At 36.3% G+C, this 13,258-nt stretch overlaps 1 protein-coding gene across 5 annotated transcripts in view; it reads right to left on the bottom strand.

Moving 5' to 3' along the window:
* MAP3K7 (mitogen-activated protein kinase kinase kinase 7) overlaps positions 1-13,258 on the bottom strand; it is a 51,930-nt gene that overhangs the window by 26,429 nt on the left and 12,243 nt on the right. For 4 of the 5 annotated variants that reach the window (XM_048049481.2, XM_048049482.2, XM_048049483.2 and 1 more), the window contains exons 3-10: positions 11,663-11,728; positions 10,676-10,721; positions 9,684-9,822; positions 8,424-8,548; positions 4,525-4,653; positions 2,210-2,340; positions 1,710-1,791; positions 384-535 (exon numbers count right to left, since the gene is read on the bottom strand). In XM_048049481.2, coding sequence (XP_047905438.1) covers positions 384-535; positions 1,710-1,791; positions 2,210-2,340; positions 4,525-4,653; positions 8,424-8,548; positions 9,684-9,822; positions 10,676-10,721; positions 11,663-11,728 — 870 coding nt within the window. Of the gene's footprint in view, positions 1-383; positions 536-1,709; positions 1,792-2,209; positions 2,341-4,524; positions 4,654-8,423; positions 8,549-9,683; positions 9,843-10,675; positions 10,722-11,662; positions 11,729-13,258 lie in introns of all 5 variants that reach the window. The other variant, XM_048049486.2, reaches the window with a different exon arrangement.

Raw genomic sequence — 13,258 nt, 5'->3', positions numbered from 1 at the left:
TTCCATCCTACTTGAAATAAAATAGTGTTTTCAAAATTCACATAGATGTCACACTAAACTTCTGGTTCTAACTTCAGACAATGATATGCAAATATACATATTTTTTAACCTAATGAATCCCCTTAAATGAACTGTTTTTGGATTTCATAGGAGATACCTTATTAGGGCCTTCCAGTTCATATTTTTGGAATCATTCAGTATTTTTCCATCCCCTTTCATGCTCTTTTCCTGTAAGTAACTGACTCCAATACTGTACTATACTTGAAAGAAAAGACTTTATAGCTTTAAAAGCTTAAAAAGACTAATGCTTTATAGCAGTTGCAACACTTTTGTCCATCTTTGTCCACTTCTATTGTGGCTCAAAACTGGAGACGTTTGCTTACCGGCTGCTTGGCTGTATTTTTCATTTGCTGTGCCAATTTTGATTCTAAACGTTTAATAGTGTCATTGGTAGAAGCTCCTTGGAAGTCACCTGGTTCCATGTTAGCATCACTCTTGTTGCTTGTGTTTGTAGAAGTGATGTCCATGAATGAACCTAGAAATCAGTAATAAGGTCAAATTTACATTAAAAATGCTAACGTGCATTTCTTCAAACATTCTCAGCAGCTTAACTTTGCCGTAGAGCAACTCTTTTGAAAGCTTTTAACAAAATGCAAGACTGCAACAGATCCACAAATAATAATAAAGTAAAATGGAGTGGGTGGAGGAAAGAACATGCAACTAAGTACTACAATGACATTTGAGGTCAGTCTTTAGCTTGTTCTGAAATTAGAGTAGATGGTAAATTAACAACACAACCAGCAACATCATTCACAACTATTGAAAAGGTCCATCATTTACTACAGAGGAGCACAAATACCTGAAAAATAACAAGCAATATTTCTTTGTAGTGTAAGGTAATAAATCATATCTTAAAATCATGTGCTGAAGGGTGGAGAACACAAGATAAAGTCAGTAAAATGCTATGGCTGAAAAGATTTTGTAATGTAATTTGCAGGTCACTGAGTTGCAAAGTAGCCAATGAAACTTCGTTCAAAATAACAGCAATTTGGAGATGGGAAAAAAAACAAATCAAGCAGCAAAAGGTGAAGACACTTTAGATTACTAACTACTGAAGTGGGAAAACTGTATTCTATAAAATCAGAGGACTGAACAATCTTATTGTCTACTAGCAAAAGGATTTCTCTGGGGCAAGGACTACTTGAAAGCCCAGCTTACATTTTGTTTTGCTCCCCTTTCTAGTGATTTCCTTGTGCTTCATTTAAACTTCTGTACTTACTGCAGCTGAACATAAAACAACTACAAATTTAAACTGTAGAGATCATAACTGAGAGCAGGTACAGCTTTCAAGAACAGTCAAAAATTTAAAGATGTCAGCTCCTACACATTACACATGACTGGAAGTGTCAATTGCTAGCAATCTTCATGGGAACAAAAAGGAGACCTTAAAGTTGGACGTTCTGAGCTAGCTTTTATTATATGCTTGTTTTCCAGTAAGACAACCTGTATGCTTCAGCAAAACTATTTGTCTGAGAACAATATAAATATGATGTCTTAACAAAGTCTTAACAAAAAAATGGATTCCTGCCAACACTTAAGATTTTGGAAAGGTTACCTTTCCTACTTTAATTTCAAAATCAACATAGAAGTGTGCTTTATAATCCATCTGTATCACTTTATGGTGCTTTCTTTTATTTATACAACTGTACCTGTACTAGTGGCAGAGTTGCTTTGGCCTTCATCTGAATACTGGCAAGGATACTGCAGAGGTTCATCAGCTCCTGGAAAGTACTGTGAAAAAAAGCAGTATTTTAATAATAATAAAAAGCGATTAAAATTGCTTTAAAATAATTCAATTAGTAGTTCATGAAATAATTCATAAATATAACAAATCATATATTATACACAATTACAAGTGTTTATATAGAAGTAAATCCAATTATTTTAAGTAATACATTAAAATACATCTATGACTCCTGTTATTAATTTCCACATATTTGTTATAAATGCAATACTATACACCTCCCATAAGGAAAGAAATAACTCTCTTTTTCTTTTACCACAATAATTTTTCTTTTTAATCAAAAAGAGAAGGAGAGAGAAAACATGAGCCTGCCTTTAAAGTGAGTTAAAAGGCATACCTGTTGTAATTCAACTTCCAAACCTAACAGGTTAAGAAATGATTAAGATACTAAAGTAAGTGTTATACCCGCATCAAGTGTGTCATTATTTTAACAATTTCCTCCATGGAAGGTCGTTGTGAGGGATCCTTGGACCAACAACGGGTCATTAAACTCTCAATTGGTTTAGGTAAGTTTTTGATCAGTGGTGGCCGAGTACCTATAATTGAAATTAGAAAAACAACAATTAATTTGTTAAGCAGACTGTAAGAAGACTGACAGTGAATAACCTCTGTCTGATATTTTGCTAAATAAATAGAAGAAAATGTATGGTTAGTTGTAGTCTGATGGAACTGGCCTGTACTTGATTTTTCTGTCTTTCAAACAAAGAACTGACAACAAAAGTTCAATTGTTTGCACCACATACAAGTTACAGGTACATACAAACAAGAAATAAAATGAAACTTTTCCTTCAATAGTGGTTTGAATAAATTCACTGACTGACCAAATACAATGTATTGCAGTGGTAGTTAAAATGACACATGAATATATTACAGCTTTCTGACGAGTAAAGCTCTAGTCCAAGCTAGGAAGCGTTTGATTTTTAATGCTGAACTCGCAACAAACAAACAAATAAATAAATAAAGTACTTTTAAGGCTGCTTTTGCTCATAAGAACTTCCTGAAAAATTAGTAAGCATTAATAAGTTTGACAGAAGCATCAATTTTGGATGACTTTTTCCACGGACTCTGCACGTTTTCAATTATATACTACACTTGAAGTAAAATATAATCTATTCATCTGGTTTTGGTTCCAATTTCTACCCTTTTTACTTTTCAGCAAGTACAATTAATAGACATCCAGTTGTGTTTAACACATGAGATGTAGCGACATTTTGCAAAGAAAGCAGTCAGTATTTAAAGATATATTAGCCATAGCTTTTCTCCCTTGTTTGTTCATTATTTCATTTGTAATTTTACGTAGCAGGAAATCATAGAATGGCTTTGGTTGGAAGGGACCCTGAAGATCACCTAGTTCCAACCCCCTGCCATGGGCAGGGATACCACCCACTAGATCAGGTTGGCCAAGGCCCCATCCAACCTGGCCTTGAAGACTTCCCGGGATGGGGCATCCACGGCTTCTCTGGGCAACCTGTGCCAGTGCCTCACCACCCTCTGAGCAAACAATTTCCTCCCAACATCTAATCTAAATCTCCCCTCTTTTAGTTTAAAACCATTCCCCCTTGTACTATCACTATCCATGTAAAAAGTCGCTTTCCATCTTTTTTGTAAGCCCCCTTTAAGTACTGAAAGGCTGCAATGAGGTCTCCCTGGAGCCTTTTCTTCTCCAGGCTGAAAATTATTAGGAACATTATTGTCTCAATATTAGGAAAAGGTTCTTCACTGAGAGGGTGGACAGGCACCGGAACAGGCTCCCTAGGTCACGGCACCATGCCTGCTGGAGTTCAAGAAACATTTGGACAATGCTCTCAGACACATAGTCTGATTTTTGGGTGGTCCTGTGCAGAGCCAGTTGGATCCAGTGATCCTTGTGGATCGCTTCCAACTCAGGATATTCTAGGAGCACCCCCAGCTCTCTCAGCCTTTCTTCTTATGAGAGGTACTCCAGCCCTCTGATCATCTTCATGACCTTCTTCTGGACCTCTCTAACAGCCCCACACCCTCCTCGTGCTGGAGGCCCCAGACCTGGACGCAGTACTCCAAGTGAGGCCTCACCAGGGCAGAGCAGAGGGGCACAATCAACTCCCTTCACCTGCTGGCCACTCCTCTGTTGATGCAGCCCAGGATGCAGTTGGCCTTCTGGGCTTCAAGCATGCGCTGCTGGCTCATGTCAATCTTTTTGTCCACCAGAACTCCCAACTCCTTCTCTGCAGGGCTGCTCTCAATGAGTTCTCTTCCCAGTCTGTCCTCATGTCTGGGATTGTCTCGACCCAGGTGCAGCACCTTGCACTTGGACTTGTTGAACCTCATTAAGTTCATGTGGGCCCACTTTTCTAGCCTGTCCAGGTTCCTTTGGATGGCATCTCTTCCTTCTGTTGTATCAACTGCACCACTTAGTTTGGTGTCATCTGCAAACTTGCTGAGGGTGCACCTGATCCTGTTGTCTATGTCACTGATCAAGATATTAAACAGTACCTGTCCCAAGACAGACCCCTGAGGGACACCACACTTCAATGCAAACATTGCAGCAGCCAAATAACACAGAAAACAGAACTGATACAAAAGCACCAGTGTCTTAATATTAAATCTTTACGACAAAAGTGCTTGCTTAATGAAATATAAAACTGAAAAACTAATAATTTAAATCTGCACACTTAAGAATGTTTAGCAAATTTATAGGTCAAATATACAACTTCAAATGCAGATAAAAATTTTCAACTCACCATTGTGAACTGCCCACATTATGCGGAAAGCTGGACCACCAATCTCATCAAAAGGTTTCCTACGGGTGATTACCTCCCAGAGAATAATACCCCAACTGAAAACGTCACATTTTTCACTGTAATTGCTACCTGAAAGAAATCAGCAATATAATCTGTCTCTTTTATATAGAGCACACTAAAAATAAGTACAATTTCAGATGAAAAACAGCCCTATATGCTTTTTTTTTTTTACCTCATATTTGCTTTCCTGAGGAAAAAAAAAATAAATCTAAAGCTGTTTAGAACTGCTTAAGCTGCTAACTTAAGACTGAAATCATATGACTGATCATTAAGAATGCCTCTCTTGAAATCAGTCCTTTTCACCCCGAAATTATAAAATGTGTCAGTTTTGTTATATAATATCATATGCAATTTGTTAAATTTCAAAGATCTCTTGAATTTAGAACTTAACTGATTATTATAAGTATTGCTGTTGAACTTGCTTCTTCCACATTAGTCATGTCAGCCAATAAAAATATCTGCCATATCCATCGCTCTTAACTAAACATCTTTAGCAGAACCAATGTTACCACATGAACAAATCAGCAGATTCCCCAGTTTTTCACAATCTTATCCTCCCTGTTTATTATTTTTACTCTTTTTGTCATGTCATTATTTAAATTAAGTTTTGATCACAAGTTGAATATTTCTTAGCTTCCTGTTATAAGTGCAGAAGACATACAGTTCATATAGAATAACAAATAAGAATGTTCATAGGCTACAAAGGAAGACTGTAACCCTACCTCATACAAATAAAACAAATGTGAATGATTAAGGATGTGATAGTACATGCATAAATACAAGTGATAGGGATTTTCTCATGTCTTCAAGCAAGGATCAAAATTGGCATTGAATGGCCAAGAATTTTTGTTGTTGTTGTTAATACATAATCAGAAAGCATCACTGAAACAAATCATTTCATAAGCAGCAGAATTAATGAATTCTAGTCTCCTGTGGATACCTATTTTGTAACACCCAGTTGCAACAGGCTCTACACTACCTATGAGCCATCCTCCTCTGGTCTGCAGACCTCTGACAAACTGTGCAAGGAAAGCAGCATGCTCTCAGATCAGTTCTTGCAGACTGACCAGTCTGGGAATGAAACAGAATGAACAGGCTGCAGCCATGTAACCAGAAGTCCTCTCTAAGCAGCACAACTAATTTGAACTTCTCACAGCTACTGATTTCACAAGACTCACAAGAACTTGGTATCTCTGAAAGCCTTTATACCTGTATCAAAGTAGCTGAAAGTGGCAAATTAATTTAAAAGTTACTGAAGGGGAATAACAACATTAGCTTCATCAGTCAGCTTTTTTTTTTTTCAAAAGGCAGCTGTTAACAATGGCAGTCTTTGTACCTGTGCAGCCACAGCACTTCCATCTGTCTACACATTCAACCCTGTCTTAGGCACTCTGTTTTTGCTAGTCATTCTCCCTAGCAATGGCAAGATGGGAGCCCAGCAAGAGCTTTAATACTGCTGTGTGGAGCAAAGCACTAAGGAGCTCACTCCCTCTCTCCTTTGTAGTCAAGACCTCTGCATGGCAAGAAGAAAGGGACAACTTTCAAGCTCCTTGTTGGACAGATCCGAAGATCAGATGAAGTCACTTTTCAGTGGAGACAGCCTTCTAAAGCAGAAAAAAGTTGCTTGGTCCCAATGAAGGAGTGAAGATCCCATGTGGCACACAGTGGGAGACAGACAGCCCACGACAGGGACGTAATGCTATTCTCCTGTTTAAACGCAGAAATTTTATTCTGTGGCTGAGAACTAATTCTGAAGTGATGGTCCAAAACCAGTATCATAGAGAGAGAACAATCTACAGTGTTTCATTACATAACAGAGCCAGGTAGGATAACAGTTGCATACCATCATTCCTCAATGTATCCAATTATCCCAAAGCATTTTAAAACAGTTTCTTGTAAAGGGAGTGAAGGGAGTGCAGAGATTGGAGTACTTGCTCTGTTTCACTTTATCCTGATCTAGATGACATTATTTTCATTTAGACTGTTTGATCTGTTATAAGGGTCCAGGTGCCCTAATCCTTAAAACTGGGGGAAAAATCATAATATTAGAGCATTACTTCAATGATCACTGACATCTATCTACAAGAGATACTTCTTGTGCCTTTATATTTCTCATCTAAAACTCAGTACTAAAACAACACTAAAATAATATCAGTGTTTATTTTGCTGATTTCTGATGCAGTAGTATATGCAAACAAGCTTAATGATTTTGACATAATTTTAGTACTGCTTAATCGCTGCCTCAAGAGTAATTTGATATGCTGCAACACAGAAATTACTAGATTCCTTTGTCTTTCCTTTTTACATATACTTGTATGAAGGGTTGTGGCATTATCAGTAAAAGCTTTCAGAAAAAAAAAGTACATAAAGCCAAATGTAAACTGAAGGCTTTTGCTGCCATCCAGCAATAAATCTGCAATACAAGATTTCTTTGTTCTGCCTTGTTGCATTCATATAACGGGAATTAGGATAAGCACTGTAAATCCCTACTACAATGTATTTATTTCAAAATCTGTTTTAGATTATTTTTTTCCACTCAAAAAAATCTAGCTTTAACACTGATAGTGCAGTTGATTACTTATAAAAGAATAAACATCTCTAATGTATATAATTTAATTTAATAATAAACTAGTGTTAAGAAATGAAGCATTTCTAGCTAGAGTTAAAGAAATACTGTAGGTTCCCTGATATAAAGTGATATAGTGGAAAATTTTTAGGCACCAAAGTGAAACAGAATCACCTTTAGGTGGGTCCTCTGAGTAACATCAGGAAGAATAAGGTACCTTCAAAACAAAAGCTCCAAAGGTGGTGCTCAGAAGGGAGCACCTTTGAAAACTGCTAACTGTTGACATGTATAATTTGCTGCTTCTCTCTAGAACAAGGACAGTAAAAGAAAAGAAGCCATTTGGATCCACAAATTGGGAAACCACTGCACCAGAGGCACTTGCAAAACGTAGCAAAACAGGACATCTGCTTCCTAAAACAGGAAGATGACACCTCCAGACCCCTCTGCGCTAATCACAATAATTTAAGGTATTGACTGGGTAAAATGTGTTTAATTTGCAATCTAACGATGACTGTATTATTTCTCTAATAATCATAAAACAATTATACCTATCTAATTATCAACTGTCATCTGTCTTCTCCAGCTTAAGAAATAGCTTACTTTCTTACTTAACTAAATTAATTGTTAATAACAAGCATGCAGGCAAGAGGAAGTACATCAAACCTCTAGAGACGAGCAAAACTAGGAAAGAAACATGAAGAAAACCAGACAAAGATGTAGTTACAATAAAGTGGAGGGTTGAAAATGAAGGCAATTATGTTCAATTTAGAGACACTAACAGGCAAATTCTAAAGATAAAAGCTGATCAGAATAGGGAATGAAAGTAATGACAGCATATTTAAATGTCAGAAGAGTTTGAAATTACTTATGAATCTCAGAAACAGCACAATCCTGGCGAAACAGCCCTCTGGGTATGTTTTATGTAGTTATAAAATAAGAAACAGCAGCTATCTGAAGGTATCCCTTATATAAGCCTTGGAAATGACACAAACAAAGGCCCCACATATTCACGTGATTAACTATTTAATGGTAACATGATAGTCTGTTTGGTGCTGCTCTTTGAAACTCTGCATAATTATTTGGCAGTATACAATCATAAAGATTTTAAAATAAAAGTTAGACTTCTACCAAGAGTCTTTCAGCTGTTTCAAACTTTAATACGCTGATTGAAATAGAAGTATAAATTAAAAGATGTTCTTATTTCCTATACAAATAAATTAAAAGTTGCATCCCTAGAAAGAATGCATAATAACGACATCATAATTATTGTTACCTTCAAAAACTTCAGGTGCCATCCATGCAGCACTTCCCTTATTGTTGGTCATGTGTGTTTGAATATCACAGGCTGTACCAAAATCACAGATTTTTAGAACTGTCCCCCCAGCTACCAAGAGCAAACTGTCAAGGGAAAAAAAAAAAAAAAAAGTAATGTAGGATGAAATAGTCTGGTAATAAAACACTGAATTTTTATCCCGATGGCTATCATTCTAATACAGTTGAATATCTAAGGCTGTGCTTCTCAATGCTCTCGTTTTTTAATTTGAGAAATAAGTAAAGTCACTTGTGCCTAATCTGAGCATACAAAATAGTTTTTAAATAACCAAATACACATTGTAATTTATTCATATTTCTATATGCTAGATTTTAAATATATATCTTTAGGCATAGCAATCCACTAAGCATACATTGACAAAATTAATCTTTCAGATGCCAGAGAGTAAAAAACAAGTACTTTAACAATTTTGGCATAAGAATGATGACCAAGACTCCCATTAATATCAGTCAATGTAGTTATTTAAATGAAAGAACTTGAAGCTACATTTTAACAGCTCTTTAAATCAAAAGTGGGTATACAGGACAGAATTCAAGATTCAAAGTGTGACTTCACATTACGGTTTTATCTGGTAAAACTGCTGGCTACTACCAAAAGTGATTCTGCAAATCTCTGTTTCCACTGAACCTGTAGAACCAGATCTGAAGCTGTCAGATGAATCAGATCAAAAAACTGACTGGATAGAAATCTATTCATTTTTGTTTTGGTGGAAAATGTTGAGAGATTCTGGCTAGGGGTAGTGAAATGGGCTGGAGGAAGGGGATAGAGAAGGATGATCACGACAGATTATGTATGATGATATCAGATTAAATACAGTATTAAAATCAACCAATCAAGCAATCCCCCACCTAATGTTCTCTTAGTGAACAGCACAACCCACTGTAAAACTGTGACATTTTAAATGACTTTGAATAGGAGACCTGTCCCTACTAAAATCCTCTTCTTTGAGGAAAGGCAGGAGCAGGATGTTTTTCCAGTTTCAGTTTAACTGAAAGCAAGTGATTAGTTTGTTTCCTGAACCATGCACCATCCCTCTGTAACTGCAGTTTCAAAGGCACAGCCTTCATTTAGAATACAGTACATCCAATACATTTAGTATCAATTAAAGGCATTTGTGTCATATATAATGAGATTATCAGAAATGACTTTCTACTCAAATTTTAAGAAAAAAAAAAAAAGAAATATAAGCCATAAACCTACTTTGGTGGTTTCAGGTCTCTGTGAATTAGAGCCTTTGGTTTCATACTGTGGAGATACGCCACTCCCTGGGAACACTGTAAACACCAACTCATTGCATGTGCAGCAGTATAATGAGGCAGAGGTTCAGCACCATGTAGCACTGCAAAACAAAGGCACAAACTAAAAAGAACTTTATTGCATATTACAACAGATACAATAGGGTTAACAACATACCAATCAGAAAGCTGTATGGCATCTAAGTAATTAACAATATTTCATCACTGAAGCTTTAACAGCTTGCAAAAGGATATTTTAATTTATGGAAATGTCAAAATAATGTCTAAGTTTTAGTATGTCATGTTTCATAATATTTTATGTTAGAATTCTAACACCCAGTAACAATATTTTACTTTTTACTTGGGCAGTTAATGCTAGCACAAGGGTAATGGCTTTAAACTAAGAGAGAGGAGATTTATATTAGATGTTGGGAGGAAATTCTTCACTCAGAAGGTGGGAAGGCACTGGAACAGGTTGCCCAGAGAACCTGCGGATGTCCCAGCTCTGCAGGTGTTCAAGGCCTGGCTGGATGGGGCCCTGGACAACCTGATCTGGTGGAAGGTGTCCCTGCCCACAGAAGGGGGGTAGGAACTTGACTAGTATCTTCATGGTCCCTTCCAACCCAAGCCATTCAATGATTCTATGAATATGAAAGATGTTGCCTGTTCTGGGCTATCCCTGCTAAAATCTATGTTAAACAACTACATAGGGAATTTACAAGGGAGAATCCTTTTCAGATGAAGTTTCCCAATGGAAAACCTTCAATGACTCGTACAAACAATAACAAACTGTTATCAAAAACACACTGACAGACTGAAAAGTATTTTTTAGAAGCACGTTTTCCCTTTAAAAATCTGTTAAGACATATGTATGAAACAACTTTATATTCTAGGTAATATTTTCACTAACACCAGTACTTCAGCTCCAGTAAGACATCATATTGAAATGATACTCACCATTGTACAGAGAACCTCCTTCAGCATACTCCATAACAAGACACACCTTTGTGAAGAGGGGACAAAAAATAGGGATGTTTAAATATAGGGGCAGAAAACAGATTTTATAACTTAAAGGAAAGCTTTTTTTTTTCTTTTAAAAAAAAAAAAGCAATGTGTCCACGCTTAAGGTAATGGAAAATTTATCTGTGACGTAGTCAGGGTTAATGGTAGACATTTACGTATAAGAAAAAGAAATTACCTTTATACTTAGCGCATTCTCTTGTTTCCTAACTTACAGTGGAAACTTTCTCCCTCCTGCTCCCATCCTGAAAATCAAATGCTGTCTTCAAAGTGTAATTCATTTGCCTTTACTATTTTTTTAGAGTGGCTTTCAACAGTTTTAAATATCACGTCAAAATAATTAGCTAGTTCTAAGAAAAAAAAAGATGTATCCTTATTTTAACCAATTATACATTCCACACTAGAATTAGTTATGCATATATCTGTCCTGTCACAGTATTTGCTCTTCTGCTTTCATAATTTGAGGGACTGTTTGCAGCTGTGGCATAGAGAGCAAATCCTGAAAACTGCACATATTAGAACAGGAACTGATTTACATGCTACGATTCATGTGTTGCTAATAAATTTTAGTTTTGCATTGCTGATTTGCAATTAATAGAACTGTAGTTCTGAATGACACTATGTATGTAAGATACCAGATGCCATTTTTACAAATTGAAATATAACCACTGTTTAGAAAGAGTTTTTGGGGTTTTCTTGAAATAGTTTATTTCTCGTAAGAGGACGGGAGGAGACACGAACCTGAAAATATCAACCAACCTACAGATCTGTATCTATATCTGTGTCAATAAGCATTATCGTGGCTTAAACATATCAAATATATACAAAACACCCTCTTTGTATATAAATTTCACATTTTGTGCATTGCTGCTTGCATATGGTAAGCTAGTCACCCTTTGTCTTACTGACAAAGCTATAACTTACTGGGTTTAGACAGGCTCCATATAACTTGACAATATTGGGATGGTTTACTCGTGACAGTTGTCGAAGCTGCAATACAAATCACACGTCATTTCAAACCATGGGAAAAAAAATGCTAACATTATATTCACATCTATAATTCATACACAACAACAGCAATTATAGTTTTATTTGTCTGCATAACCCTTGATAGCGATTTGAGAAATTACAAGACTAATGCCTCTGCTTGCATTTTAATTTATATAATTAGATTTGTGTCTAACTGGAACTGAATTCAAAAGAAATGTTAGAGAAATTAAATTTAATGATTTTTTTTTTCATGGTGTAGTAAGATCACTCAAATCATAAGCACTCTAACTCTGGCTTTTTAAAGGTTTTGTGCTCTTCCTGGAGCCCCCAGTGTTGGAATCCAGACTGTCTGACCTCATAAACAATCTGAACCATAATGGCTTTATTCATAATAAAGGAAGCTACTGTTCTGGGAAAAAAAAAAAAAGTGAAAAAAGCCACAAGCCTATAAAATATGCCATCGGGTTTAATATTAATGTGACAGTTTCCAAGAGCTTACTGCTGCTTGTACTAATTGATGGTGTTAAGCATGCCTGCTACAGAGACAAGACTATTTTGCACTGAATTCTTCTTTGCCCTAGACAGAAGAAAAAGCAGAAGGATTTTTTTTCCCCTTTACACAGACTTCTGAGGCAGCTTATGTTGTTTGTAGTCCACTCTAGGGAGCTAATGTTACTTTTTCTGTGCACTTCAGAAGTTCTAATAGAACTGAATGGAGCATTACATCTTAATCTTGCACTGTGTAGGGCTTCCTAAAACCCAATAATTATTAAAATATTTCTGTGATTCTCAGATCTCTTTCCAACACAAAAATGCTGAGAAAGCGATCTGATCTACTTGGTACTAAAGCAGCCAGATTAGTAACATTAAAAACATACAATAGTAATGAAGAGCATTTTTATGTAGGTAGGCCTATTACAAATATGCTTCCTTTACCCCTTAAAAGTTACATTTTTAATACATTTGTATACCTTGAACATCCCAGATTCTTACTAAGCAGCATAACACAATACACCTCATTTAAATTAGATAGCATTTAATTCTAACACATACTATGTATGGAAGCTTATCGGTGTATCTTAAGTGCTCAAGATCTTTCTAAAGAAGCAGACATTGAATATAAAAGTGATTTGCCCTTAAATGAGTGACACTCATTAATAACCTTACACTTAAAATAACAGAATTATTTAAACCGCTGAATATTTAAACATTTTTTTGAGTATGGACCTGAACTCTAGAAGCTCTAGCACCTGGAAGCATTAATTGGCCCCATGACTCTGCTGGGTATTTTGTCTGTGTCCCATCTCCACACTGGGACAGAAACCAGAAATTGGTGTTTTCCCCACTCCTTTTCCCCCTTATCTTCCAGGTTTTATGGGAGTGAACTAAAGGAGCAGCAGCACGCTCTGACAGGAGTCCTTTTCTGTATGACCTGGAGTCCAGGACTGTGCTGGGTACCACTGACCACATTTACTTTGCAATACAGACACAGTTTTAAATATTCTAAATGTCCCCATGAATTTGACACAA

Source organism: Anser cygnoides, chromosome 3, assembly GCF_040182565.1.
Source record: "Anser cygnoides isolate HZ-2024a breed goose chromosome 3, Taihu_goose_T2T_genome, whole genome shotgun sequence".
NCBI lineage: Eukaryota > Metazoa > Chordata > Aves > Anseriformes > Anatidae > Anser > Anser cygnoides.
The sequence above is the reverse complement of the archived record's forward strand: the minus strand, read 5'-3'. Positions and strand labels throughout refer to the sequence as shown.